Source organism: Neopsephotus bourkii, unplaced genomic scaffold (genome assembly GCF_033783945.1).
Source record: "Neopsephotus bourkii isolate Nb327-2 ecotype Australia unplaced genomic scaffold, CSIRO-AGI_Nbou_v1 NB_1526, whole genome shotgun sequence".
In the NCBI taxonomy this organism is placed as follows: domain Eukaryota; kingdom Metazoa; phylum Chordata; class Aves; order Psittaciformes; family Psittacidae; genus Neopsephotus; species Neopsephotus bourkii.
The window spans coordinates 2156957-2183798 of record NW_026902002.1 but is presented as its reverse complement, the minus strand read 5'-3'; the positions used below and the strand labels follow the sequence as shown (position 1 = coordinate 2183798).

Genomic DNA, 26842 nt, shown 5'->3' with positions numbered 1-26842 from the left:
GAGCTGGCAGTGTAATTTCTTTGCCTGTGTGTTTATTTACATCTTCCTTTCAAGTGACTGTACCAGGCACTAGTATGTTCAGAGAAACGAACTTCTGGAAAAAAAAAATATACTTGCTTTGAAGGCAGCTTCCTGCATTCTTTATACGGGCCCCAAATCTCTGCATTTCTTGTATGTATTTACGAATATTTTTTTGTCAGCTTATTTCACAGCAAGGTATGGAAACTTTACTCCAAGCCTAGGGAGAAAGGACCATGGAGAGACCATGTTTCTGCACTGTATTTGATATCTTCTGTATATTTACATACCCTACCTGTCCAGTTTAGTTTAACCGCATGCTTAAGGACTTTTCTAAATTGGGGTGTAGACCAAATCCTTCACGCAGTGGCTGCTCAGAGGCCAGTTCATTTATCCAGAAGATGTCAGACCCCAACTTTTCATCAATAATGATGAACAGATTTCAGACCTCTAAAATACCACCCATAGATTCTTGCTGATAATGGAAAATACATTTTATAATTTTATTTCTATGTTTCCATATATTCTGCAGTCTCTATACAAGACAGCTCTAGTGTAAATCTACTTTTCCATGAGCAAATTCTATAGCATTTAAAAGAAATTAATATGTGCAGGGTCTTACAGCACTTAGAAGAAAAAAAATCTTTGAAAGAAGTTCTATAGGCTGGGTGTGAAAGCCCATGAAAAGGTTCTTGTTTAACTTCAGCTTCTATGATGTGTACTGTAAAAACATTTCTATAACACTAGCTATTTCTTCCCTATTAAATCCTCTAGGACTTCTCCATAAAGACTTGCTGCCTCAGTCTAAAAGTGAAAAGTTAAATTCCCTTTTCCAGCATCAGCTTTCTTCTCAAGGACAAGGCACATATATTATAAATAATATCTCATTGAAATCTAACTTCTTAATAATAAAGCACAGTAGCTAATACCCTAGAGGCCATTTCAGAAGTTTCAACACTGGTAATTTATTAAAACTGTGATAAACATGTCTGATAAACAGATAACTAATACTGAAAGAACATAATTCCAAGCTTCAATAAATAGTTCTGCTACATCCTGCAGTACACAAATTACAGATCACTGCTGTGTGCAGTGACAGGTTTGAGAAACGATCACAGGATTCAGTCAATTCATTGCGGGGAGAGGAGAGGGCTTGGATGAAGGGAATTGCATTGTGTGTTATCAAACTATTAATTGATTTCCTTTAAAAGATCCTTTGAGATGTGGTAAAATTCAAGCTGTTTGCTTCATTTAAATGAAGCACCCATAGTGCCTGTCCACAGACTGGCCCAGTTGCATGGCTTTTCTGGAGCTGCTGTACAGTAAGTCTGCTGGAGAAGACCTTGAAATGTCACACTTAGAAGATGGAGGTTGACGAACATTTAAAACAAATCCACCACTGAGTTCCAGTCCCCGTAGTCTTAATCTCTGAATCAGACCTTCTCTCTATAAACAAAAATCTTACTATACTGGGACTAATTTTGGCCTGCATTTATCAGCTGCTGAATACAATTGCTCACACTTCATGTCAGAGCAGAAGTGGATGCTACATACAGATACAGTGAAGACAGAACTATTCATCAGGAAGAACAACTTACTCATTTTAAGAACAGATCTTTAACTAAGTTCCAAATAGTACTGTCTTTGGATATTCACATTTCTCTGTCTTATCACATCTTTACAAAAAGAAATGCAAGAGTCTGAGGGAAGTTCCTCTGCCCTGGCTCACCTATTGTACAAAAAAAGTCACAGAAATAGTGTACATCTGCACTCAGTAGACAGGGAGGAGAGTTTCCAGGAGGACTGAATACATTCTCTTTGTTGGTTTCATTCTAAAGTGTCACTGATTTAGAATCGTTCTTTCCACCTTCTGTTTTCAGACTGTATGCATGCACACCCAGACAGAGCATCACTGCAAATCCCAGCAGAACAGGGCCTTGGCCTGCAGGTATGGGAGCTCTACTTTCTTTGATCAAGTTATCCCAGCCCAATGAACTACTCTACATCAGCTGAGTCATGGTAACCCTCTATGTTCATGGTCCTCTCTTACCTCAGATGCAGTTTTCCTCCTGCACAGAGTACACTCATCCCAGTAAGCTCTGCTGCAAGCAGTAAGTGAGTAAATTCCTGTACCTCTGAAGTGTGTCTGTGCCTACAGAGACAACCTGTTTTCAGCTGCGTATGTTAGTTTTTGAGGGAAAGTTTTCAGCTACTTTGAGGTCTTCTTGCATGGTCAATGCTACTGATTTTTTCTTTTTCACAGCTTCAGAATCCCTTGTTATTTACTTGTATTACAGAAGCACGCAGAGACATGAACTGAGATTGTGACCCCATTGCTCTAGGCAATATATAAACATGCTGGGGGAGAGAATTTCTGTCTGAAAGCACTTACAAGTTAAACAGACAACACAGTCACATGGGAGGAAAGGAGAACCAGCAGCATAGGTCAACTGGATAGGAAAAGCCACTGAGCATGTCAGAAGCAGAGATGAGCACTGAACTTTACTCCCCTGAGGACTAAAAACTTTCCTGTCCAGCACAAAATGAGTTCTTAGTATTTATTTGCTACTATCACAAAATGCATCCACTGAACCGGTGGACAGAGGGAGCAGGTTTAAGGATTAGAACAATGGACAAGATGCCACACACCCTGTTCTCTTTTTCTGGCATTCTGGGGCAAAGCCACAGTCTCATGTACAAGAACAAATTTGAATTTTGGTGCCTCCAACTTCCATTTGTCCTGCAGGAGACTCCATTAAACAACACAAGGTCTGTAAATCAGATACTCCTCTCTCCCTACAGTGTCAAGTAGGAATTTACAACTCCAGACCATGCATTTCCTTATCTAAAAGGAGCATTGTATGAGACTTAACAGATCATGCTTTTTGCAGTGTACCCAAATAGAAAGCAGTGTACAAGGTCTTACTATTAAAGACAATTCTCTAAAGCTTTACTAAAGAACATTTGATACCAAGTACTAAAACTAGCATGGTGTTTTCTAAGATAAACAATAGTTACATCCAGGTTACAACCTGTACTTTTTTCAGCTCTTTGGGAATTTTAGTGTACAAAGGGCAGCTTACAGTGGAGCAGCCAGCTCAACCTTGAGGAAGTACTGTGAAATTAAAATCCATATTTGGAGCAAGCAGATTAACTTGCCAGTTCTTTCAGCAGACTTTCAGTAACCCTTATGCAAAATTTTAGTAACTTATGCTGAATTCCACCCAAAGGAGAATTTGAGCTTTTTATTTTTTTTTTACAGTTTTTTTTTACAGGGTATAGCCTTGCCAAAATGCATTACAAACAATGCGTAATAATATCGGAGGCATCAGGTAGCAGATGGTGGAGCACCAAGGGCAACAGAGCCACAAAACAGGGAAAGGTCATGGCTTATCAGCTGCACAACTCACTGTGAGGTTTTTATAAACAGAAGAGTTTATCAAGGACAGGATTCCTCTGAGACACAAAGGGGACTCATGGGAGAAAGCAAGAGGAGAAGGCACATTAACCAAGTGGGAGAGAGACGCTGGCTTCATGAGCTGCTTCAAAGTGGGGTGAGCCTCTTACAGAAAGTGATAAGCAAGTCTGTGAAAGACCCTTAAAATTAATACAAGCACGAATCATAGAATACCAGGTTGGAAGTGAAAGGGACCTCAAGGATTATCTGGTCCAACCTTTTTTGACAAAGCATAACCTAGACTAGATAGCTTAACACTCTGCGCAGTTGAATCTTACAAGTGTCCATTCCTAATGTATTGCGACAAGAATATGTCCAAAGAGAGGAGAATTAAAGGAAAGGTGCTAAGATACTGGTGATCCAGCAACACAAGGAGCTATGGATATGACAATATACTTGAACAGAAAGGCTTGCAGAAGCCAAGAATGATATGCAGATTACAGATTTTAGCATCAGATTGGACTGCAGTGCTGTCCATAAGGGTATATGAAAGGAGTACATGCTGTTCTGTGGCTATATGCTGAGCTTCGACAGCTACATATTTATACAGCAGTGTTAGATGAACATGCCAACATGACACTTTGGAAGAAAGATAAAGCTCTGAAGAAAAGAGATGAAGATGGCACTGGATTTTTCTTTCTACTGTCTAGTGTTTGTGTTTTTATCATTCTCTCTGAAGAAAATGTCAGTATGTGACAATGATTTCATTTTGCTGATATTCTACTTCATTTTGTTTGAAAGTGCTTAACACTGCAATGATTTAGTTGCAAGCAACTTAATCCATCAAGTGTGAAAAAGCATGGGCAGGGCCAAATGCAAATAGATAGTCTGAATTAACTGGATGTTTGGCATGCTAGTAAAAAAAGACCTTACAGCTCTCACCTCTGGCCAGTTTAGAATGAATGACAACATCCAGAACTAGACAATAGCACAGGGGATGTTAAGGAAGGGTGAGTTACAGTGTTAGCTATTAATGAAGAGCAAAAGAATACAGAAACTGAGACAAGACTTCCAGCATACTGGGTAATTAACAGCCACTGTGGAATTTGGTTTCTTGCCATGTCACACTCAGTTAATAGCTTATGACAACAAACATTTACTAAATGTACTGGAGATGACAGAGACATAAGATTATATGATAAATCAATAACTAAATCAAGAGGCTAAAATAGACTGAGACAAAAATTATTAAAGAAAGATTCAACTGCAGTCAAGCACACGTTGGAAAAATAAGGACAGCCAGTGCCTGTGCAGGTGCAGTTTGCACTGGCCAGGTGGACACCACAGAGTACTATTTCTCACCCCATCAGCACTGTTTCTTCTGTAAAGAACAGGTTTTGTTGTGTTTTTTTTTTTTTTTTGTTTGTTTCATTTTTTTTTTTCTTCAGTTCCTACAAACAAGGTTCAATAACATGTTTCTAAGAAGTGAGCCAATGAACAGAGTCACAGCAATGGTTGCCCTTGATAAAGTGAAGGTAATTCTGCCTTCGAGGCTCTTCTACCGCCAAAATATGTCCACTGCCACCCCTTTATGCTCTTTGGCAAAGTCGCCATTCAGAACTAAATCCCTCCTTCCTCTTTGTGGGCTCCATTGATGGATGTGACAAGACTTCTAAGCAGCCTCTTCTTACTGTTTTGCACAATGATTTCTGGGGTAGGAGGCTCAGAAACCCTTCCAACGGACCAGCCCATATTCAGTACAAAATCAATTTACCATGGCTATAGTCTCCTTTGTATTTCTGCATCAAGCAAGGAGATTTCATTCTACTTCACTTTTCTGCTCTGGGTTTCCTTAGCATTGTGCCTCTTCGAAGCTCACTGCTATGTACAGATGTTAAGGTTTTCCACTATATATTTTTCTGTATTCCCTCCCCCCTGCTTCTGACACAGATTGGACAAATTCTGCACAGTCAACAGAGTGCATTTTTGTGCACCCACATTAAGAGTTCAGCTATGAAAAGCAATCTTCCCCATATATGCTTCAAACTGAAAATGTAATCACTGAAGTACCTGTGAAACCTCTGTGTATTATCAGCTTTCTAAAGCAGGAAAATCTTGCATTCTTTATTACTCTCCAGGTTACATCACTGAGTATACTTGTTCAGCATTTATTTGTTTGCTTTGAGAAGGAGCTAAAATAAGTTCGAGGAAATGCCCAATTTGGATCTGATTCTCCCAACAATTAGGCTGAAATTCAGGAATCAAAATCAGCACATCCTGCAGTATTAAAGAGACTAATGAAGAACTCAAGATGACATTTCACTGTTCTCTGCCTCCTATTTTTCCTTAGGGAAATCACATCTATTGCTTTAAGGGGGGGCCTAATACTCTTTCAGATGACAAACACTGCAATATATTCTCATTAAAATTGTGTGGAGTTTGAACATGGTTTGAGTCCTGTCTTGGCTTGAAAAAAAGGTATCAGTGCACAATTAAACAAATAAATGTGCATGTGAATTAATTTATCCTATCAACACTTTTTTCTGGTTGTGCACTTAAGCTTGGTGTACTGCAACTAAAAAGAAAAAAAAAAGGCACTGGAAATCTTTAATTAAGTGAAAGATGCATTATTGAGACCAAATGAAGTCTTTGAGATTAATTACCCAAGTCCAGTTTCATTGAAGCAAGAGAGACTGGGAAAGTTTTGCAAGGCAGGCTGAAAACAGAGATCCTGCCTGAGCCTGCCTGTACCACAGGAACTTAAGTGAAACCAGACTCTCCCTGCTGCTTTTCCTCATTTTAAAGTAATAGTTTTCAAGCTTTAAGAATATTGGCAAAAAAATCCTAAACCCTCAGCTGAAAAAGCCTCTGTACTTTCCCTATTAAATTCAGCAGTTTTATATCTGACTTTCCATTTGTTTCACATACCTATAGAAAGGATCCAGACTGCTGTTCCTAGACACCAGGATTTTGATGTGTGCTGCGGAAGCACACAGAATACTCAGCTGCACTCTGCTAGGCATTTCTGCTCAAAATTAAATGGCAGTTCTTGCCCCAGTGAGCCTGAATCCTGGGGTTAAGGTGAAAGACAACATGTGGCTGCAAAAAAACATGCAGAAAGAACAAGAGTGGGTGGTGAGATGACTAATGTTTGCAGTCAGGGAGTACACATGGTGCACAGGCAAGTGCGCTGCAAGCTTCCCAGGACAGATTTTGGCAACACACCTAGATTTTGACCTTTAGACTCTCTGGCTTCTATGGGGTTTGGTGCTCAGCATTTCTGATAAATCACTAATAACCAAGAATAAGTAGTAGCTTTCAGATGTTACCAGGCTGGGCTGCAAAAGGAAATCAGCTATGAAAAGTCTCCCATGCTTCATAAAACAGATTTTAGGGGATTTTTATTGTTCTATAGCTACATTGTGCATTACATATATGCTTTCCTCTGCCAGGTGCCTAACGCTCTTGATAAGCTAATTACAGCCTTCTTGCTTATTTCATGTCAAGCTTAACTCCCCAGTCTGAGCCTAGCCTGCAGTTCTGGCACATTTTTTCCTTAATCTAAGACCATCTGTGCGCCATCAGCAAGGAACACTTAAATACAGAGAAACTAAAGAACTAACAGTGTTGAATTCCCCATCTGATGCCCCCAACTCCTCTCCCCAGCATTTCCAATTAAGTGAGAAGCCAACATCCATCCAGTACTAAATATACTGAAAGGATCTGAGGAGGATACAGTTATCTACAGGTGCAGCAACACTTCACAGTGGTCAGTGGGGAAATGACAACTCAAAAGGACCTGAATCTCTCCATCTCTTTACATCTTTAAATCAAAAGCTTCACATCTTAAATATCACCACATCACCAGCAATACATGCAGTGGTTGAGTCAGCACTTGATAAATGTAAATCAACTACTTGTCTCAGAAGCCCAAGGAGCCTGGGAAAAAAAGCAATGGGGTTGATTTATCAAGGATCCAAAAGATATTTCTCAAGTCTTATGTTTATTGCTGCAAAATGGAAATGCACAACAATTTTAATCTGAACTGGACTGCAGCATTAGGGAAGATGGCTCTCTGCCCCTCTCCTGTCCCACCACCAAAACTTCAAGTGTTTCTAATCCCCACTGTCCCCTTGCTGCCCAGCCCAGCTGAACACAGCCCCTGTGGGCTGCTGCCGCTGTAAGCAGCCAGAGCTCCACCACTGTGAACAGCATCAATCCGCCTAGCTTCCTCCTAAGGCTGGGAAACAGATGACTTCAGACTCCCTGCTTGGTCTGTCACAGTTTGCCTTGCTTCTGCCTCCTCTTTTCCAACACCAGACGTCAGCACCTGATGCCATAGTGAGCTCTGCCAAGCTTCATCTCAACAAGGAATTTATTTGCTCCTTCTGCAAAGATGACTCTGATGCGGTGCCTTTTATTCCTCCCTCCCAGCTCCTCTGCTCTGTTCACCAGTCTGCACTCTCCTGCCAACCCAGGATTTATTTTCCAATTTCCTTCAGTTTGAGTCCTGCCCTTACCTTCCCCCTGCCACCTGCCTCTTCCTTCACCTCCCCTCAAGCACGTTTGCATTTGATCTCTACCAAGGTCAAAGATTCCACAAATGGGTTTTGAGACTACATCTTATAATTAAGAAGAGGGAATACAAAATAATTTTCCAGCCGGATTAATACAGCATACTTCTTTGTGCTGCTTCTAACTTTTTTTTATTGGCTTTCAAAGCTCTCACATTTATCTTGTATTGGAAAAAAACCCAATCTTTTTTCTGCCTTGCCTTTAAATCCACAGTAACTGATCTCACAGCAAAAGCTACTAAATTTGTAACAATTATATTAGCCACATACATTTTTTAATGCTGTCACTGTGCTCACCACTATTTTATTTATGAACCATTGATCATTTCTTTCTGCCCCGTGTAACAAAATCCTCTCCCTTTAGGCAACTGCAGTTTGTTTCTTAATACTCCCAGGCTAACTTAAGGACTTTTTTGTCATTCTTAATAAAGCTTAAATCACTTTGAGCAGCCTTGCAGCCTATTCAAATGGCTTCAGTCCTGTTATTCCTTTTGCTTAACTTATAAGGAATTAAACCACTCTATTTCAAAAAAGTCACAACATACTTTGTCTTCTGTCTGAAGGGATTAATTAATAACTAATATACGGAATTTGATCTATATTCCTGACAAAAAAAAATGTTTCCAATGAAAGCATACTTTTAAACACTCCCCAAATTCTTTCCAATCTGTTCTCTTTTTTAAATAAACCTACAGAATTATTTGTATCTGTATTTTTATCTGAAGAGATACATTTTTATTGGCTTTTTCCCCTACTAGAAACCCAACTACTTTTTTTTACATTAAAATTTACATTTAATTTAAGAAGTTTAGAAAAAAGTAGTGAAAAATAAGTCAATTTAAACATGTGGCCGTGCTGAAGTTGCGTAACTGCATACCTAAAAAGTAGAGGTGAAGTGCGCATGTTACATGTACTGTGGCTTTGCAGACTCATGATTCAGGCAAATTAACTATGGTTACACATGCATATCGCTGTGTATAATACTTAGGTATTAAACAGAGAGCCATGCATTTCAAGGCAATTCAAAAGGACAAGTATCATTATATCATCTTCACATGTAAAGAAAGGAAAGCTCAGACTGGTGAAGGCTACAAACCACCTTACCTCCCTGCAGCTGTGTACAAGTGAGGCAGCTAATCCGCTGTCCAAACTCTCCTTATAGAGAATGGAGAAAAATATGCAATTTATGAATATCTCCTTCCACTGACTCCCCACATTCGGTCTCCCCAGTCTCAGAATGGCTTAGTCTTTACTCAGTCATGCTACCAATAAAAATGTATCAGATAACTATAACCACAGTGGGGTAACTCCGAGATGGAAGAAACATTTCAGAAACACTTCAATACCTGTAAGACTGTTGTCCCTATTGATTGCTCAAGCTGTGGCAACACCCAGCAACTCATTTACAGCCACATCCCTCACCCTCCTCCAGTGGTATAACCCAACCTTCCTCTCTCATTGCCCATCTATTAGCAGGCAACTCACAGCAGCTGTTGTCTGATGTTCTTTAGCTGGAGGTCTGCTACCCCTTCTGCAGCCCTGAAGAAAGGTTTCTGAGCTTGAAAACTCACCACCTTCCCCCAGTCAAGGTGGTTGGAGATGCCATAGGCATAGCCTACTTTGTGCCTGTTTATTTGTCTGTCCTGTTGGCACATGGGTTTTGCTTTCCTTGAGCTCGGCCTGGGGAAGGTAGGTGAAACCTCGGTGGCCAAAGCTCAGAGGCTTTCAAAGGATTCAGGGAAGCTGCACCTGCTGGGCTGAGACAGGATTAATGTCCTGTGGGAATGATGAACAAACTGTTCCCATGTCTGCTTCCCAGCTCTGGGTCTCTGGTAACAGCTGTGCAGGCCACATTAGTGACTGTGCTGTGTAGCTCCAGGCGCCAATGATCCCCTTGTATTAGTCATTCAGAACTGTTGCATTTAAAATAAGCTGTAAAACACACATCAGTTAGGCTGTTACTAACAGAGAAAAGCAGGATTATTTATCTAGGGAAAAACACATGCACTGACATGATATATATTTACAATAGAACAATTCCTTTTTCCTAAGAGCTCAATAGTTGGTTTTAAAGGAAACATGAGGTCATTCATGGGCCCTTTTAGAGAGATGCAAATCAATAAATGGTGATTTTTTAATGCTTTCCTCATAAATGACTGGATGCTACCAAGGTCAAACTTAATCCTGTGCAGAAAGCCAGTGCAAGGGACATGAATCATTTAGATGTCTCTTAAACGCTGCTTTGAGAATAAAATGTAGATACTTCTCTGTATTCTCAGGCTTAAAAAAAAATAAAAAATAAAATCCTTAAACCCCAAACTACTCCTTTTTTTTGTAATAATTAGCCCAGATACTCCGTTGTTCATCTTGTAAGATGCAATCTTTCGTGTTTTCTTCTCCTGCTTCTGACTTCCCAGCATGTGCAGCTCAGCTCCCATGCCAGGGACAGGTTAGGGTGCTGGGTCACAGGCAGGAAGGGCACTTCACTGAGTGCACAGCCCCAAGAGGTGGCAAAGTGCAGCACTGGTTGCAGCAGGGTGCCAGGACCTCTCCCAAGGCTCCCCTGATTGGCAGCTCACCACCTCCACAAACCTGGGCTTGCTGAACACAGGACAGACTGTGGCAGGTATCCTTCCAGGAGAGCACGAAGCAGAAGCTGGTTGCACGAACCCTGCTTGGCATGTGAAATTCAGTAAGTCGCTGTTGCCACTTCGACTACTCTTAGCAAAGATGCTGCATAAAACTCATCCTATTTTAGAGCCTTCACTAATGATCGCACCAGAGCTTCCTAACTGGGACAGAAGCAACTAAGAAACGCTTTCTGTGCCTTGTGGTAAGGCAGCATTTGCAACTAGAGAACAAACCTCTCCCACGTCTAAAAATATCCCATTTCCCTAAAGTAGCAATGATAAAAAAGCAGCAGATTTTTATATAAATCTCAGTTTATAAAAATGTCAGTTTAGCTGAGGTGTGGCCACAACAAGAGGCTGATTTGCCTCTCAGGAATATCTGCAGAGCTGAATTTGTTGACAGCAGCCACAGATGAATGTGTGTGTCAGGGCAGAGGACAGCCAGGGCGTAAGTACATGCAGATCCCTGAGAGCCTTTTGGAGCTAGTGGAATGGGAAGCAAGTCGACAGAGAAAAAGAGCTAAACCAGAGCAAACCAAACTACATTTCACAAAGATAAAGAAACAACATTGGTGACAAAAAAATGAGAAGTCCAAGGGATTTATTTTTTTTTTCACTTTTCCCCCTCTCCTTTCTGAAGGTGTTTAATGGCCCTGACTGTAACTTGCAAGGAATAAGAACATTAGTCTTCATTCTCTACACATAAAATGCCTGACAGGGTTTTATCAAATAAAGAGCCCAATATGCTACTGTTATCAGTAAGTGACTTCAGCAGCTAATTAAATTCTCAGTTTCTGAATCCTGCTCATAATGTTTGCTGACAAAGACCAAAACCCCTGTAGTAATTTTTGCTTTTATGTGAGTTGAGGCAGGGAAAGAGGGAATGACAATGAACAAATTACTGAGGAAAGCAGGCTGGCAATCCATGGCTGACAGTCATCATGCAAACCTCACTTCAGCATGTAAGCATAACAAGGTAGTTCCCCTCCAGATGTAAATCAGTTCTGTGGCCTTCACTAACTCCAAGAAGGCTGCCCTACTTAATGCCAAGTATGAATCCAAACAGATATAGCTCCTTCACAGGCTGTACAACCCTATGTATATGATCCTTCTGTGCATGCTTGCATACATACATATATAAGAACTTTCTATACCATACCCAAATACTCACTTTAGAGGGCAACTACACTGATCACAACTAGGCAATGTACTCTGAGCCAGTTTAGCAAATTTCAATATGTGAATGCACATATTGAAATGTATTCTTACTCAGTAGATCATGCAGCATATTCTTAGGCAGTTCTCAAAGGAAAACAGGCATTTATTTAAAGCTAAACCTGGGATTAAAATCTTTGCTGGCTCTAAATGAACTCCTAAGTTGTGTTCTCCCAGACAAAGGGGATGTCGTGTTCAGAAACCACTCAACGCTATGCGAGATTTGCTTTCTCTGCTCTCTGAATTTCAGCTGATGGGTAACATCAGCACAAGCTTGGTTTCCACCAGAATATGCAGGAGCCTATTAAAAAGTACAGTTCCCCATAGCAAGGAACTGGTGAAGTGTGTCCATGGAGGATGAAGTATGGCCTTCATACATGGTCACCTCTAGTCTGACATGCCTGGTTTTCTTTCCCATCTCCCACTCCAGGTAGAAATTTCTCTCTCAGATAGATCATGGGAGGGGAGACCTGAACCTGAAAGCAGCAGTCTAGCTCCTGATCAGTCATTTTAAGGAAGGGTGATTTCAGGGAGCAGATTTTATTTGGGAATCCAAAACCATAAGAATAAAAAGCTGAATTTGCCGGAAAGTTTGTTCAGCCAATATAAGCTTTATTATGGAATAGCTTTAAACCTCTAGACTGAGAGTGAGAGGTTTTAGGTGTAGCTTTGAAAGGTGATCTATGAATAGATTTATATGTTAATCTGTTAATAAAAACTGTAGCATACTGATAAAATATGTCACAATCAGAACTCAGCTATGAGCCACATATTAAAGACTGCATCTGCTCTAGTAGAGGTTTTCATTATGTTTTTAAATGAGGGAACTGCATTGGCTTAAAAATAAAGAAATCAATGTTTTATCTAGAAATATGTGCCATATAATTCAAAGTTGTATCTGGGAATCTGCAAGAAACAAATAATAAACTGCTTTAAGAAAATGTCTTCTGGGAAGTGAAGCTTATTCCTGAACATTTCAAAATGGAGCTCCTGCTAAACAGCTCAGTGGTACATAAAGATACGCAAAGTATTCTCACTCTTTCCCAAAATTACTTCCCAATCTGGATTTTAAATTGGATAATAATCTTGACACTCCAAATAGATTGAAGAAATAAGTATCTTCAGCAAAGTGGGGCCAGCTTCTGAGCACTCATAGGTTTGTGCTGCATATAGATGCCTAATTTCCTCACAATTTTTGAAAGGATATTTTGAAAACTGGGAATGACTCTGGCTCAAGAATGTTTCTGCAAGTAATTCTGAAATACAATACTTTTATCTTTTTTTGCTGACAAAAAAATCACAACATTTTATAAGGAAGTGCTATATTCCTATTTCATATGCAAGCAAAGACCAGGCAGATAAACTGGGCAGATTAACTTTCCCTCAGGAGCCCATGGACAGAACCAGCAGTACGATTTCAGGCCCTCCAAGCCCCATCTGGTGCCTATCCAGCATCTCTGGGAGATGTAAGATTTATCTATTATTTGTAAGTTCTGTGATGAGTGCCAGGACTTTGTGAACATATTCTGAATCCTTAAAATTTCCCAGTGAAGTACTTTCACCAGGAAAGATTACCTGAGTGACAATTTGTGCTGTAAACTATATTACTCACTACTTCCCATTGGGTTTGTTTATCATATTTTATTCAACTACACAGAGAAAAACCAAGTTAAACTCTGCCACCACTCCTCACACTTCTACACACTTGCAGAGCATGTTTCTCATCAGTACACATAAATGTGACACCACTGAGCCCTAAATAAGTAGAAAATAATGCATTTAATGCTCTGATTCGAAGTGCAAAATATGAAACCTGCCCCATTTGTTGCTATGTGACATACTGAGGACTGATAGGCAAGTTTATTATTATTAACTATACTTTGTTGATACATACTGTTGATTTACTAGTGATTATGCCACAGAGATAAAGAACCCTCCAGAGAGCAGCCGGGAGGGAGGTGTGCGTTCAAGAGCAGCTGTGCAGTTTAAGAGCTTCTTCTCTGTAGCAGGGATGTTTCTGCTCCTTAGATGGAGGGAAGAACATCTGGGGTGAAACCATCCTTACTGGAAAGGTACTGGATGCATAGCTACTGTTCATCTGCTACAGGACCATACAGAAATGTTTTGTCCCTGTTTCGGGTTTAAAAAAAAAAACCCACTCCAAGGCTCAAAAACATCAGCAGAAAGAAAATTATTTCAACTAGCTTCAGATCAATCCTTAAAAGCTGATGCTGCCTAAGCAGATTACTGACTTTAAGCCTGGGTTTAATTCTTATGCCTCCAGTGGGACTGAGAAGTTCATCATGTTTTGCCCTAGTGACCGGGTAATAGTCTCCAAAGTGCCCACATGAATGTAGGTATTCTTATTTATGAGTCTGGAGCAAAAGAAAACAAAGTTGTGTCTTTTGCAGCATTTTCCTGTTTTGCGGGGGGGCAGTTGTAATTGGAGATAGAGATTCTGGCAGCCCAGGTGGTACTGGATAGCATGTAACTCCACAGGCAATCCTACCGAATTCAGGGTTATGACTGTGGGGGAACTATCATGTCCTGTCTCTGAACTTAGTCCTCACTTTTTTCTTGTCCTCAAGAAAAATATTAGATTGTTAATTAAAGCATATTTTAATCTCAAAGATTTTTGTCTTTCTTAACAGATGAAATCACTTATGTCTTCTGACTAGTTTTGCAATACCTGCACCCATTCATTATTTCATATTCTGTTAAAATACAGTATATTCTTAAGAAAGGGAATACATGCAGACTCTTGAAGTATTTTTAGTACTATTAACCTGATAATAACTGATCTGCATACACAGAGCTAGTTAGAAACTTTTTCACAAAAAATCTTCCATTAAAACAAATAATTGAAATAGAAACATTTTATTAAATTCTAACAGTTTCTATTAAACTTCCCAGACAAGCGTTCAGAAGGAAACCTTGGATCCAGAGGGAAATTTCTGGTCAGAAACACAAAGGAAGGAAAAGGAAAAAAGACGCCCCAAACAAACAAGGTCAATTATTTGACATGAGAGAAATGCACATTCAAATCCTCTCTCTGATGCTTCAGAAATAACTTGACCCAGAATATTTGCATCCCAAGTAACCATGACTCTATCTCCTCTTTCAGATTTTACAAAAACCTCAAAAAAAAAGCCTTGTGCAAAAAGGTTGGAAGTCTTGGCACCTCAAAAAGGTTGGAAAATCATTTCCCACTCAGTTCATTCGAGAACTCTAAGTTCAGGTAAAATCAGGGTGAACAGGGGGTAGGCACTGCGCTGGGATTTATGAAATGCCTGCCAAGCAGCCTGCTTTTACCACACACCAGAGAATAGCATTCCTTACTAAAGAAGTTCTAATCAGCATCATGCATTTTTTAAAATTTGCTCAAAGGCTTATGTTCTTTAAATGACCCTTCCACCTACTCTGTTAATTACAAACTCCTGCATAAAACTGACTTTTCTATGGCCTCACTGTGAAAGCTGCAGATTAGGAGCTAACCTTGTTTCAGACCCATGCATAAATTACACAGCATATGCTCCAAGTGCACATCGGTTTTAAAATGTGTTCTATAAAATGGCTAATACTTAGAGCTTGCAACTGACAACCAGTTAAAGATGGAGATGAAACACGTTGCAGGGATTTTGTTTAAGAGATGCTAAGAGATTTATTCATTTTAAAACTGTTCCTTGACTGCTGCAAGAACTCGAATGCTACATGCCAAAGTTTCCAAAATTAACAGGTGCTTTTGTATACCCCACCTGGGGCATCTCAAGATGCTGATTTTCAAAAATTCTTTAACAATTTTGGCAAGAAAGACAAGCAATCCCAAAATACCTTGTCTTCAATTTCCTTCTGGATATTGACATTCAGGCAAAAATGTTTCTCACAGAAAAAGTTAACCACCACCAAAGTTTGTCATGCAACTAGAACTCATTTGGTGAAGGGATTCTCAGGTCCCCAAATGGAATTTCTGAAACACATTTAAGAAACAAAGAGGGAGGGGGGAAAATCTCACAGAAGCTGGGACATTTTGTTCTTCAGAGCAGAAAAGTTTGTTCTGCTTCAGCGTCTGCTCCACTCCACTCACTAGTTCTCATGTAAAAGCTCAATGCTACACTCTTGGAGAAACAACCTCAGTGGAACCAACAGAAAATTCGAAGCGAAGATGAAACCAGCACATGCTAGAGCAGCTGAGTGCTAAGAATGGAAAAGAAACGAGCCCTTTATAACATGGTCCACATCCTAAAATCTGCCTCTACTTCCCCTCCCCTGAAATCTCAACTGTTCTAAAGGGTAATGCTATCATTTTACACAACTCTTATCCAATAACTTGCCCATATAATGCGCTAAATTTTGTCTTTTAGTCTGCTGCTATCCCAAGACAATAACTTCCTATTGAAACTACATGGAGGGGCTACATGATACTGCAGTATGTTCTTGCTGTGGAGACTACAAAATTAAGTTTATACTAATGGCAGTCCAACACAGATTCAGGAGTACCCATAACTTCAGCTTCTGGAATTGAAGACTTCTAAAACATATTTTCAGGATATTCTTCACAGTTTCACAAAATGAACCTTGAAGTTGATTGAGAAATTTTGCTCATTTTAATTGATTTTGCAACCTGAAGAGTAAGTCCCATCAGCAGAAATGAATCAGACTACAACTTCAAGATGAAAAACTATCCCAAAATCGGGCCTGACAACATCCACACTATGTTTTATTTACCAGCAAAGGGGAGATACAAAACCAACCCAAATTAGCATTGTCATTCCTTCTTAAACTGCACTCTCACTCCCTACAGAACTAACAGCAAATTCTTTGCATTTCTTGTCTTGCTTTCAGATCTGATCTTTAAAATGATGCACAGCGAATGATAGGTGGGAGGGGGTCTCTCTAAGCCACATCATGTGCTTTATGGAGAGAAGCCAAGCAGCTACTTAGGCAACCATTAGGTTGGGAAACAATCACTTCCATCATTCCCAACACGTGTGTCAACATAATTCCATGCTCTCTTTGTCATGCAAAAAGTCTTGGCAAAGTGACCGGATACATCCAGAAAGTAGGAGCAAACTAAGCTTATTATGTTAGCCGGAGATCTCACAGCATCCTCCAGTGCTATAGAAGGAGACTTCCCATGTTTTGCAGTGTAGGAAAGGAAAATCACTGCGCTGAAAGGGCCCAAGCCAAGACTGACTTCAGAAGTGTATAAGGGAGATTATAGCTGGGTTTCATGGAAGGGGATCCCTCGTCTGACAAGCACAAGAGGCTGTGTCAGGCAGTGTGATAACAGACACTCCAGAAGGTATGACACCTCACATAACTGCAGAGACTTCCCTCTCCTGTGTGCTTGCTGGAAGTATTCCAGCCATACTAATATGGTTCTGCAAAGCGAAACTATTGCCAAATGGGTGTATCAGCTTCTCTAACCCTTTATTGTTGTCACTGGTAACTTTGGACTTTGTTTTCCTTTTAAAGGAAGATTCAATGCATTTTACAACCGTTAAACCTCTTTTCTTCTTTCCAGCTATATTTGTAATTCTTACTAACAGCAAAAAGCTTGTGCACATTGGAACGGCTGGCACTACTACTGTGATGGTTTCCTTGCATGGTCAGATACAGAATGAAGGCCCTTCAGCCTGTCTGAAATGTGCTAAATACATCTTTGGTGCTCTAGCAACTGAAAAGATGTAAATATCCCAGAGCATAAGTATTTATTTAAAGATAAGCAGCTGGGGTTTTCACTAACAATTTCTGCTGCATCTTTCAATTCAAGGTTCAGTGCTGTGGGAGGAAAGTCCTAATATTGATGGATATTTGCAAGCAATTTTCAGACCTTAGCTGCTTTGCCTCCATTCTGCCAGAGGTAACATACATTTTTTAACCCATTTTGCCTCTGGAATGCTAGCAAGTCCAACCTTGGTTTTAGTAATGCATTCAGAAAACACAGCTCCTCAGCATTCTGTGTTCACAAAGGTCAACAATGGCTAAAAATGAGGATGGGTAAGAATAGTAAAAGCTTCTCCTACATGTTGCTGATCTCTCTAATGAACTCCGAGGATTTCTATTGATTGTTGTGCTTAAGCCTGTATCAGTCACACTACATGCTTTGTTCCTTAAGATGCCAGATTTTTTTGGCAGATCTTGTTACCACCCAAACACTCATGAATCAAGAGCTGAGAGTGCTGTCCAAATGGGGAAGTGTAGAAGAGCCCTTCCCCCAGCATTATCATTGAAGCAGGAATAAGCATCTGGTTCTGACTTCATCTTCTCCCTGCTCCACCACTCTTTGTAAATTTAACTATGCAGCCCTCTGAAAATGTACATCAAATATCACGGAACAGTCATTAGCAAGTCAAATAAAACAAGAGAGTAAAAAGTGAACATACCTGAATAAGGGAAATGTTGTGTAGGCTAAGTCTGAAGAGGTAGTTCCTGCATGAACAAGCAGAAAAATTACAAACTGTTAGGCTACTGAAGAAGGATGGGAAAAGTTATAAAAGCAAGTAATAGTTTTTGGTCATTCATTTCTACAAACAACAAGCCTTTCTTGAGCTCCTCTCCACAGAATGCAAAAATAGTTATATTCTCCTTGTTCATCAGTATCTTAATGAACCTTGTAACAAAGCTCAGAGCAGGTGTGGAATAAAACATTCCAGAATCCACAACGAAGAACCACAGTGATATCCCAGTGACACAGGGCCTATTTGCAGACCCTCAAAGGTCAAACTTTAGATGAAGTCGTGTATGGGCAGCACTCATGTTCTTCTCTGCATTCTGAAAAAACTGAAGTTGGACAGAAGCCAGCTGGAGCAAAGCTGACTCCTGTAGTACATTCCTTCCAAACCTGTCCTTGTGGGTACTCCCATTGAGAACTTTATGGAAAAGGAGGAGAAGAGGACAGATACTTCTCAGCAGAATCTCTCTGCACAGAAAACCAGCAGGGAAATCAAGGCAGTGACTGCAGATACTCCCAATACTCCTGTCATTGCATCTCCACAGGCAAAGCAAGGGAATTCCTGACAATTCGCTGTAGCATGAGATACAACACATCCACTCAGCCCCTGTAACCCTTCTTCTGCATGTTCATATCACATCACAAATAGGAGGGAACAGACATTTGTATAAACATCTATGGGTGAGGCTTAGTTAACAGGATTTATTTCACATTTTTGCTTGCTAAGACAGTGCAGTTACCAGGAATAAACTGATTTATTAAGCCATATGGAATTGATTCTGTGCTCGAGGGTTTTGTCCATGGCTAACTTCATGCCTTTCATCCCATCTGTCAGGGGTTGAAAGAGCTGCGATCCTTTTCCAACATCCCTGTCACCACAATCTCCCAGAGAAGACACTTTTATATTATACCAGGTGAACTGTGTTTTTGGAGGTAGCTCTATTTAAATTGTAGAAAGTGCAGCTTTGGTGATATAGCTTAATCTGCTGTAAAAGTGCCAGTATACAGACATTCTGATACCTGGTAAAAAAGCCAAGTTCCAGTTTTAGGTCACTGAAGTCAGAGAAATCAATGGAAAGCTTCTATACTGAGGAAAAGGTCCTAAAGACTCTTCTGGATAGTCTTGTTTAGGGTCTGTAGCCAGTAGCACATTCTGCCCAAGCAAAGAAAGTAATTCAAACGTCAACATACAAGAAGTTCATATTGGGTGACAATGCTGCAAGGCATGGGCAGTTTTTCGTTCTATTCTCTCACTTGTATATCACCTCACCTAAGTCATAATCAGAGTCACATGTATACTTTGACCCAATTTATGAATAAATCAAAAGGTCTCAACTGCTGCTGACTGTCAATAAAGGATGGGGACAAGGATGATGGGGAACTTAGGAAGTCAAATCTTCAGTTGCTGTAGCTCTGATTTGCACCATCCTATTCTGTATTGGGACTTGTTACCCAGAGAAGAATAAGACCCATTAGTAATATCAACAAAATGTATCAGTAATTATTATACATCATGTAAGTATGCAGAGAAGTACACACACACAACCTCTATCTTCTTCTCTCCTACTCCTATCACTGGAGATCCATCAGTTCCACTGTACAGTGTCTCAAAGGGCTGCATGCTTTCCCAAATAATCTGTTATTAACTCTTCAGCGCTGGTTACAGACTTAAATATTACATCCTGTAGATGCAGGCACAGACCAGAAACACTAAGCTAACACACAGCTAAAATGTCAAAACGGACATAAATTCTCAGCCAGTGGCTGATCTGACAGCTCCCTTACAAAAGCACATGCTACTGTCACCAAAATATTAATGCAACTCCAGGACACGAGACATCATGGAATAAGCCTTCTCCTGGAGAAGTTAAGCGTGCCACTGGTCTCCAATCTTATAACACCCTAAGGAGAAAGGTCTCATAACTAGGGACTTGAAGTTGCTATCCTGTTGTTAAGCATGCTATTTAAATGCATTGATTTTGGGAGTCTTTTAATGCAGATTTGAGCTCCTTGTTTTAGTCTGGTAAAAAGCTGGACAGTTTGACTGAGTAATACATTTTAATATTAGGGTTTTGGGGTTTTTTTTCCCTGATAGCACTGCAGAGCAAATTCAATTAAATATCCTTAATGGAACAGATGTATCTAAAGGACACAATTTTTGTTGCACTCAGCCAAAACAGATGCAGACAGGAGTAGTGTCCATTTAAATAAAGCCAGTCTCTGTCCTCTCAGTGACTGCTGTGTAGCACCTGGACAAAGCCATTCCCGTGGCTGAGACCTAAACCAAGCAGGAATGCAGTACTAAAATGTGAAAAGCACACTTATCTTCCAAAGGCATCATGCTAACCTCAGCTCTCTAAGTCTTACCTTGTGGTTTCTTACAGAAAATAGGGCTTCCCTACATTTTTTATCAGATTGCCTCACCTAATGTGTGCACAGCCACTGGCAGTTCTTTTTTGTTTGATCCTTCTCATATCTCTTCAGCAGTAATATAAACACTGGCAGGCCGACCAGGCTATCAGAGGCACCTCCAGACTCCAGTTGACCTGCTCAGCTAGAACTGACTAATCCTTAATTAATAACATGCTCTTTTAGCCATACTTCCTCTGTAAAGCTATACCAAGAGTAAAAGGCCAAGGGGAAAGATCTGCTGAATAAGACAGTGCCATTTTTATGAACTGCATTTTAACTGCAATTTCAGCCCAAGAATGATCAAGGTTTCTGAATGATGGGCATGGTTTATTGCACCTTGAATTGTCCCATTTTTGTCCTTTTTTTCTGCTTGTGTTCGAAGTTATGTCTGTTTAATACCTTGCTGAACTATAATTTAAAGTAGCTGAAAGAGTAAGATTAAGAAATATGAGAGAACACTGAGATCTCTACATGAATGAATGAGGTGTCTTCTTGGTATTTTTCTTTTTTTTTTTCCTCTCATTTTGTCTTGTAAGTGAACATTGGCTAAATCCTTCCTCTCTTCAAGTAAACCCATTTGGAGTAGGCCAGAAGAAAGATCACCCGATGCAACCAGCTATTCTGATAACTTCTTCTCCTGCATGAAAAGCTGGTGCACAAACTTGGATGGATAGGATTACCTTCTCACTCACTTTTGGTCCTAAAAGCTATGAAACTTCACTCCACAGTATTGAAGCACAAGCTTTGTTTCATCCCAGAGCTGGCTGCATCTCCAGAGCAAGTGGCTATGCTCCTCTAAGTACTCTGGGACAAACGGTATTATACACATTAAAAGCTGCCTCAAACTGCTAATTATTGTCACTACTTTCTTATTTATGAACATCAGTGCATTTCTGAAAAAGCTGAAGTCTCAGCCAAGACTGTGTTTTTGTTGTGTTTAGACACAAAGTGGGTTGATGGTGGTTCCTCTGGGGACTGAATCACAGCAGATGCCTATTTTAACAACCTGAGAGAATGGTTCCTCTCTCTGTTACCTCTGATTGCAGGGTGATATTATCCCCAGCTCAGATATACAAAGCTGGCTGCTGTAAGACCCTCATGCTCCATACAACCTGGTCTTGAAAAATTTACCATCTACATATATGCAGTAAGATTAAAAAAGAGACATTGTTCCCACTGAAATTTAAAGCACAGATCAACCAATTCAGTCGATGTCACAGAGTATATTTGCAGCACAGCCAGGAGCTGATCTCCTGGTCCATTAGTCTATGCCCTGGTTAAAAGCATAACTTGCCCCTGAAGTTGGGGCACAGCTTGTAAACCCCTGCTGAAGTGCCATTTACACTTGTGGAAATTGGGTAGATGTTGAATTACTTTCCCAGACTGGGCCCTCAGTGCTAGTCAGCATATGAACACAGCCAAGCTGCAGTATAAATCCCGCAAATGTAAGTATTTGTTAATTGGCTTCACAATTTGTATTTGGCTGGCTTGTAAAATGATTAAGTGCTCACCGTGCCTGGTACCACAAAGCATATGTACCAGAACAGCAGGAGAGCAGCTGAGATGTGTTTCAAGACAGGGTGGAAGAATATATCCACTTAAATCTGTTTGCCATGACATTCCCAAGTCAAAGCTGCTTATTAAGTGTTTATTTCATATAGCCAAGTGCACCTTGGATGAACTCTGTAACATGCTGCCCATGCACTTGTTCACACATTGCCTGGCCTTGAAACAATTTACAGGGAAGGCAAAGTACTTCGTCTATGATGCCACTGAGCAACAGAGCTACAAGACAAATTAAACCCTTTCAACAGGAAGCCACATAATAAGAGTGCTTGAATAATAGCAGAGACCCTTCCTCTTAGGAGTTCCAAAATTACAAGGATTGCAACATGCTTCAGTCACTTGTTCAGGCTTCTTTTTCAGTGCCTCTTTTCAGGCACTGCATCTGTCAGTACTATGCTGACTGATTAAAAGGTGCTTCCTCCTAATTAAAAGAGAGCATGCTATACAGTTCTGCTGCGGTGGATCGGGGGGACATCCCTGCAGTCAGCGGACTGAATGGGTGTAAATGAAAGGCTACTGTAGTTTCAGAATTTTTTTTCTATTTAAATGAGTAAGGTTCATTTATGTTTCACAACTGTCCCCTCTACACATACCAAACAAGTAAGATAACCTCTCTGTGCTTCAGGACAACCCCTGCTAGCAAATCAGCAGCCATGAGATTCCCAGTGTTGACCACCACCAGAAGCTCTCAGGACTTTGACATGCAGAGACCAACAATACACTGCTTTATCTCAGCTGGTCTGTATCACTATAAGACATGTACACCTGCTTGTGTGTTGCTTCATGCCTGCACCTTTACAGTGAGTCAGAAGCTTGCCCCTACCCCGTTACAGGGCAGGCTATCTTTGTACACAGACGTTTACCCTGCAAGTAGAAAGAAAGTCAACAGAAGCTGATAATAATGTTTGATAATAAAATAAAAAAAAAGAAAAAAAAAGAAAGAGTTTAGGAAAAGCTGAAGAGAACTGAGCGAAGAGTTGCTCTCCCTTTTGGGGCTAGTACTGCACTGAAACAGGCATCCAGCACAGCCTAGATGAGGTACTGGAGACTCACTGGTGGTGATCTGAGAAGGCATTCCCTATACTTGGAGAACAGAATACAATATATCATTTCAGCTGGAAGGGACCTACAACAATCACATTGCCCATGATTGACCAATTCAGGGCTATTCAAATACCTCTTAAACACTTGGGGCATCAACCACCTCTCTAGGAAGCCTGTTAAAGTGTTTGACCATTCTCTCAGCAAAATAATGCTTCCTAATGTCCAGTCCAAACCTCCCCTGGGCACAGCTTTGAACCATTCCCATGCATCCTACTACTGGATACCATGGAGAAGAGATCAGCATCTCCCTCTCCACTTCCCCTCCTGAGGTGGGGATTGTGCTGCAATGTGGAGCCAGGTCTGCAAGAGGGACTCAAAACTGTCACAGTGTAGATAATAAGAAAAATAATTAACAGAACAGGGTCCTTTGGGTGATACAAAAGAAGACATAGAATTGTGCACGTGACAAACCAAATGCCCCCTTCTGGCACTCCTGGAAGCCATGTCCTGGGAGAGAGCCTTGGGCTAGGAGCCAGCAATTTCTGTCAGCTCTTCCTATCTTTGCTCCTGAATGCCTTAAATATACTTTATACTTCCACGCTGCATGACAAACACAGCTTAGCTGTGCTTCATGACTCCCTGGGAGCTGGTTAGTATCATCCCTCCCCCTAATACTAATGGAGAAAATGAGGCAGAGACAGGTTAAATGACCTCCTCCAAAGCACACAGCAAGTCAGTGATAGAATGGACATCGGACTCCAGGGCTCCTGGCTACCAAATCTCATGCTACATTAACGCACAATACCTCTATGTGGGTTCAGCTGTGGCTGAACTTATCAGTTGGTTATCCATATTTCTGAACTAGCCAACCATTCCAAAAAACCCAGCTCCTGAAGAATGATTCTGGCATTTGCTCTCAGAAGGAGTTTAATTACACGCCTGATCCAGAGTGTAATATGACAATCTGTTTGCAAAGGCTACTTCAGTGATTCACCTGAATGGCCTGACATACACATGCTGGAGAAAAGGTGGGGAGCCAGCATCTCCCTTACGATCTGTATCTTTATTCACCAGTAATATTGTTTCTATTGAAGAAAAATTGTCCGGTACATCATCCTTCCGTAAAAATCAATAGATGTTTAACAGAGAACCATACTAAACAGCATACAGTAATATGATGCAGATGCTGTATAAGCAATTGTTTTTCCCAAACCAACATTTCTCAGTGATAAATCCAGCTAGAGCTAGAGGAACATTCTCTTAGAAGAGGCTCCTTATACAAGCAGCATATCATTCTGATTAAGCAGCTTCCAAACAAAGCCAGGGTCCCAGCTACTGTTTCTGAGTTGCCACAAAGGCCCATTTAGTACTTCTCAGTGGAAACAAGGATAAAAATCAAATCCTCTATATTCCAGTCAATGGAGGAAAACTACCATCAGCTTTAATGGCACAGATCTGTTCAGGCTACATACTCTATACTCAGGGCCAGCTCTAGGAAGAGTCAAAAGAGGTAGATACTTATAGCTGCAGGGCATTTAGGACAACGACAAAGCTGAAGCACCCCTCAGACTATACCAGGATTCAGAAATCTAAATGGATGGCAGCAGCTGTGGAAGGGAGATTCAGGAAGGAGATTGGCCCTTGGATTGATAGCCATGTCCCCTCTTACATCAGCTTGCAAGGAGAGCAGCAAGCTGGCTCTGGTGTCTCTGGCCCTTCTCTTTCCCCAGGGCAGGAGAAGCAAAGCCTTGCCCCAGTGTGATCCCACCTCCTTGGGGGTGACAGTTTGCCATGGCTCTGAGATGCCCACTGTTTTCTGGAGAGTAGCCATATGGGCACACTTAGAGAACATGGTGTGGGGGTATTCTGTAATATTGCTTGAACATATTTATAAAAAGCAGACCAAGTGCAATTTATTTTTCTTTGTTACATTTCCCTCCCTCTGTTTCACTAGAGGAGTTTCTTTAAAATCTCAGAGATGGAAACTGAGACAAATTTTCAAAACTTGTGTGTGGGTTTGTTCCTATTTTCCTGGAAGAGCGAGTCCATCTCTCAGACCATCACATCTTATCCCACATGCCACCTCAAGTCTCTCTCGAAAAGTGGCTGACAGCTCTTCTCTCCCCCTCTAATCCAGTTGGCAGAGTCAAAGAGCACTTAAAGCACCTTAATATGGCCCCGAGCTGCATGGGGACCTTTGATCTCCTATTTGCTGTTTTTAAACCATGGCACCATCACTTTTAGTTGTGCTTTCAGTAAGTAATACTGTAAAACGCCTCTTCTTTTGATGCGCTGATTATTGTTCAAATATTCCATGGCAGCCACCCCACCTGCCTCCTTAGGCTGACAAACGTGCGCAGTTCTGTCAGGCTTTTCTCAAACTCTGGATGAGTTCAGCATGACTTGTATGCAAATACTGATAGAGTTGGATGGTGAGCTTAAGTTATTGCCAACCAATCCCTTCTCTTTGACATGGTTTTTATAGCTTTGCAGTGGCACAGAACAGTAGGCTTAGCACCTAAACATCTGGATATAAACTGATATGCAAGTCACTGCAGTGAGCCTTGCTATATAAAACTGACATCTCACCCATTTAACTAGAGGGATTATTTTCAGTAACACAAAAGGACACTGCTCTGCAGCCCTATCCTGTGACCCTGTATAACACATCAGGTCCAAGACCTCAACACTTCTGCTGAAGTATCCTGACCTTGTGTTAGCTTGCACCCCACTCTCTGAAATACAATCTTCAAACTTAATTATTCTCAGTGTGTTACTAAAGCAAGTGAGCATCTCATGGGTGGCTGCTACTGTGATAGGGTTATCACCAATTTTCATTTATCTGGACTATAAGATATGTTTCCAGTCAGGCCTGCAATTTGCTGTGTGAGGATGCTTCCTATCAGCTTTGCTGCATCAAGATTGCCTTTCAAACAGCACTGGCTGAGCAGCCACTGGCCATGAGTCAGGCAAAAGCCTGGTTCCTCCAAGAATGGGTGAATGTGCAGACTGCCACGCTGGTGAGGTCATTTGCAGAGAGGTAGATGGTACTGCCTTGCAGGTGATTTGAAGGACTGTTTTCTCTGCCAGCAAAGATGACAGACCAGAGACTGCCATTGCTTCACCCTCTTCTCCATGTACAACACCCGAGGCAAGGCTGCCTCTTTGCTCTTCTGCAGCTGCAGTTTCTTCTGTGCATTGGTCTAGCCCAGCAACCTGACACTGCTGCAACGTAACATTTTATTTGATTTATCTCTTGTGAGTTAATTAAAATTCTATTTCTTTGCTTTAGAAAATGCACAAATTTTAGCTAAAAAAACCCACCCAAAACGTCCACTTTCAACAAGATTTAGACCAGGCTCCAAAGTTCCCAGAATCCTATAATTACAAAAATTGTCCTTTTGTCCTTTCCTGTCCTCTCCTCCCCAAGCAGTAAATGTCAGGGACAGCTCAGATTTGGGGTATCGCAAACTCAGATTCTCTGTAGACCAGCGGAGGAAAGCGAAATCTATAGATAAGAACCAGAGACATC

At 40.8% G+C, this 26842-nt stretch overlaps 1 protein-coding gene across 7 annotated transcripts in view; it reads right to left on the bottom strand.

Annotated features, from left to right (window-relative positions):
• The window catches only part of SEMA5B (semaphorin 5B), a 281602-nt gene that overhangs the window by 95729 nt on the left and 159031 nt on the right, over positions 1–26842 (bottom strand). For all 7 annotated transcript variants that reach the window (XR_009727959.1, XM_061370066.1, XM_061370069.1 and 4 more), the window contains one exon: positions 18221–18266. Coding sequence is in view for 6 of the 7 variants with exons in the window: in XM_061370066.1 (XP_061226050.1) it covers positions 18221–18266 (46 nt within the window). In the remaining variant the exon portion in view is untranslated. The remainder of the gene's footprint in view (positions 1–18220; positions 18267–26842) is intronic.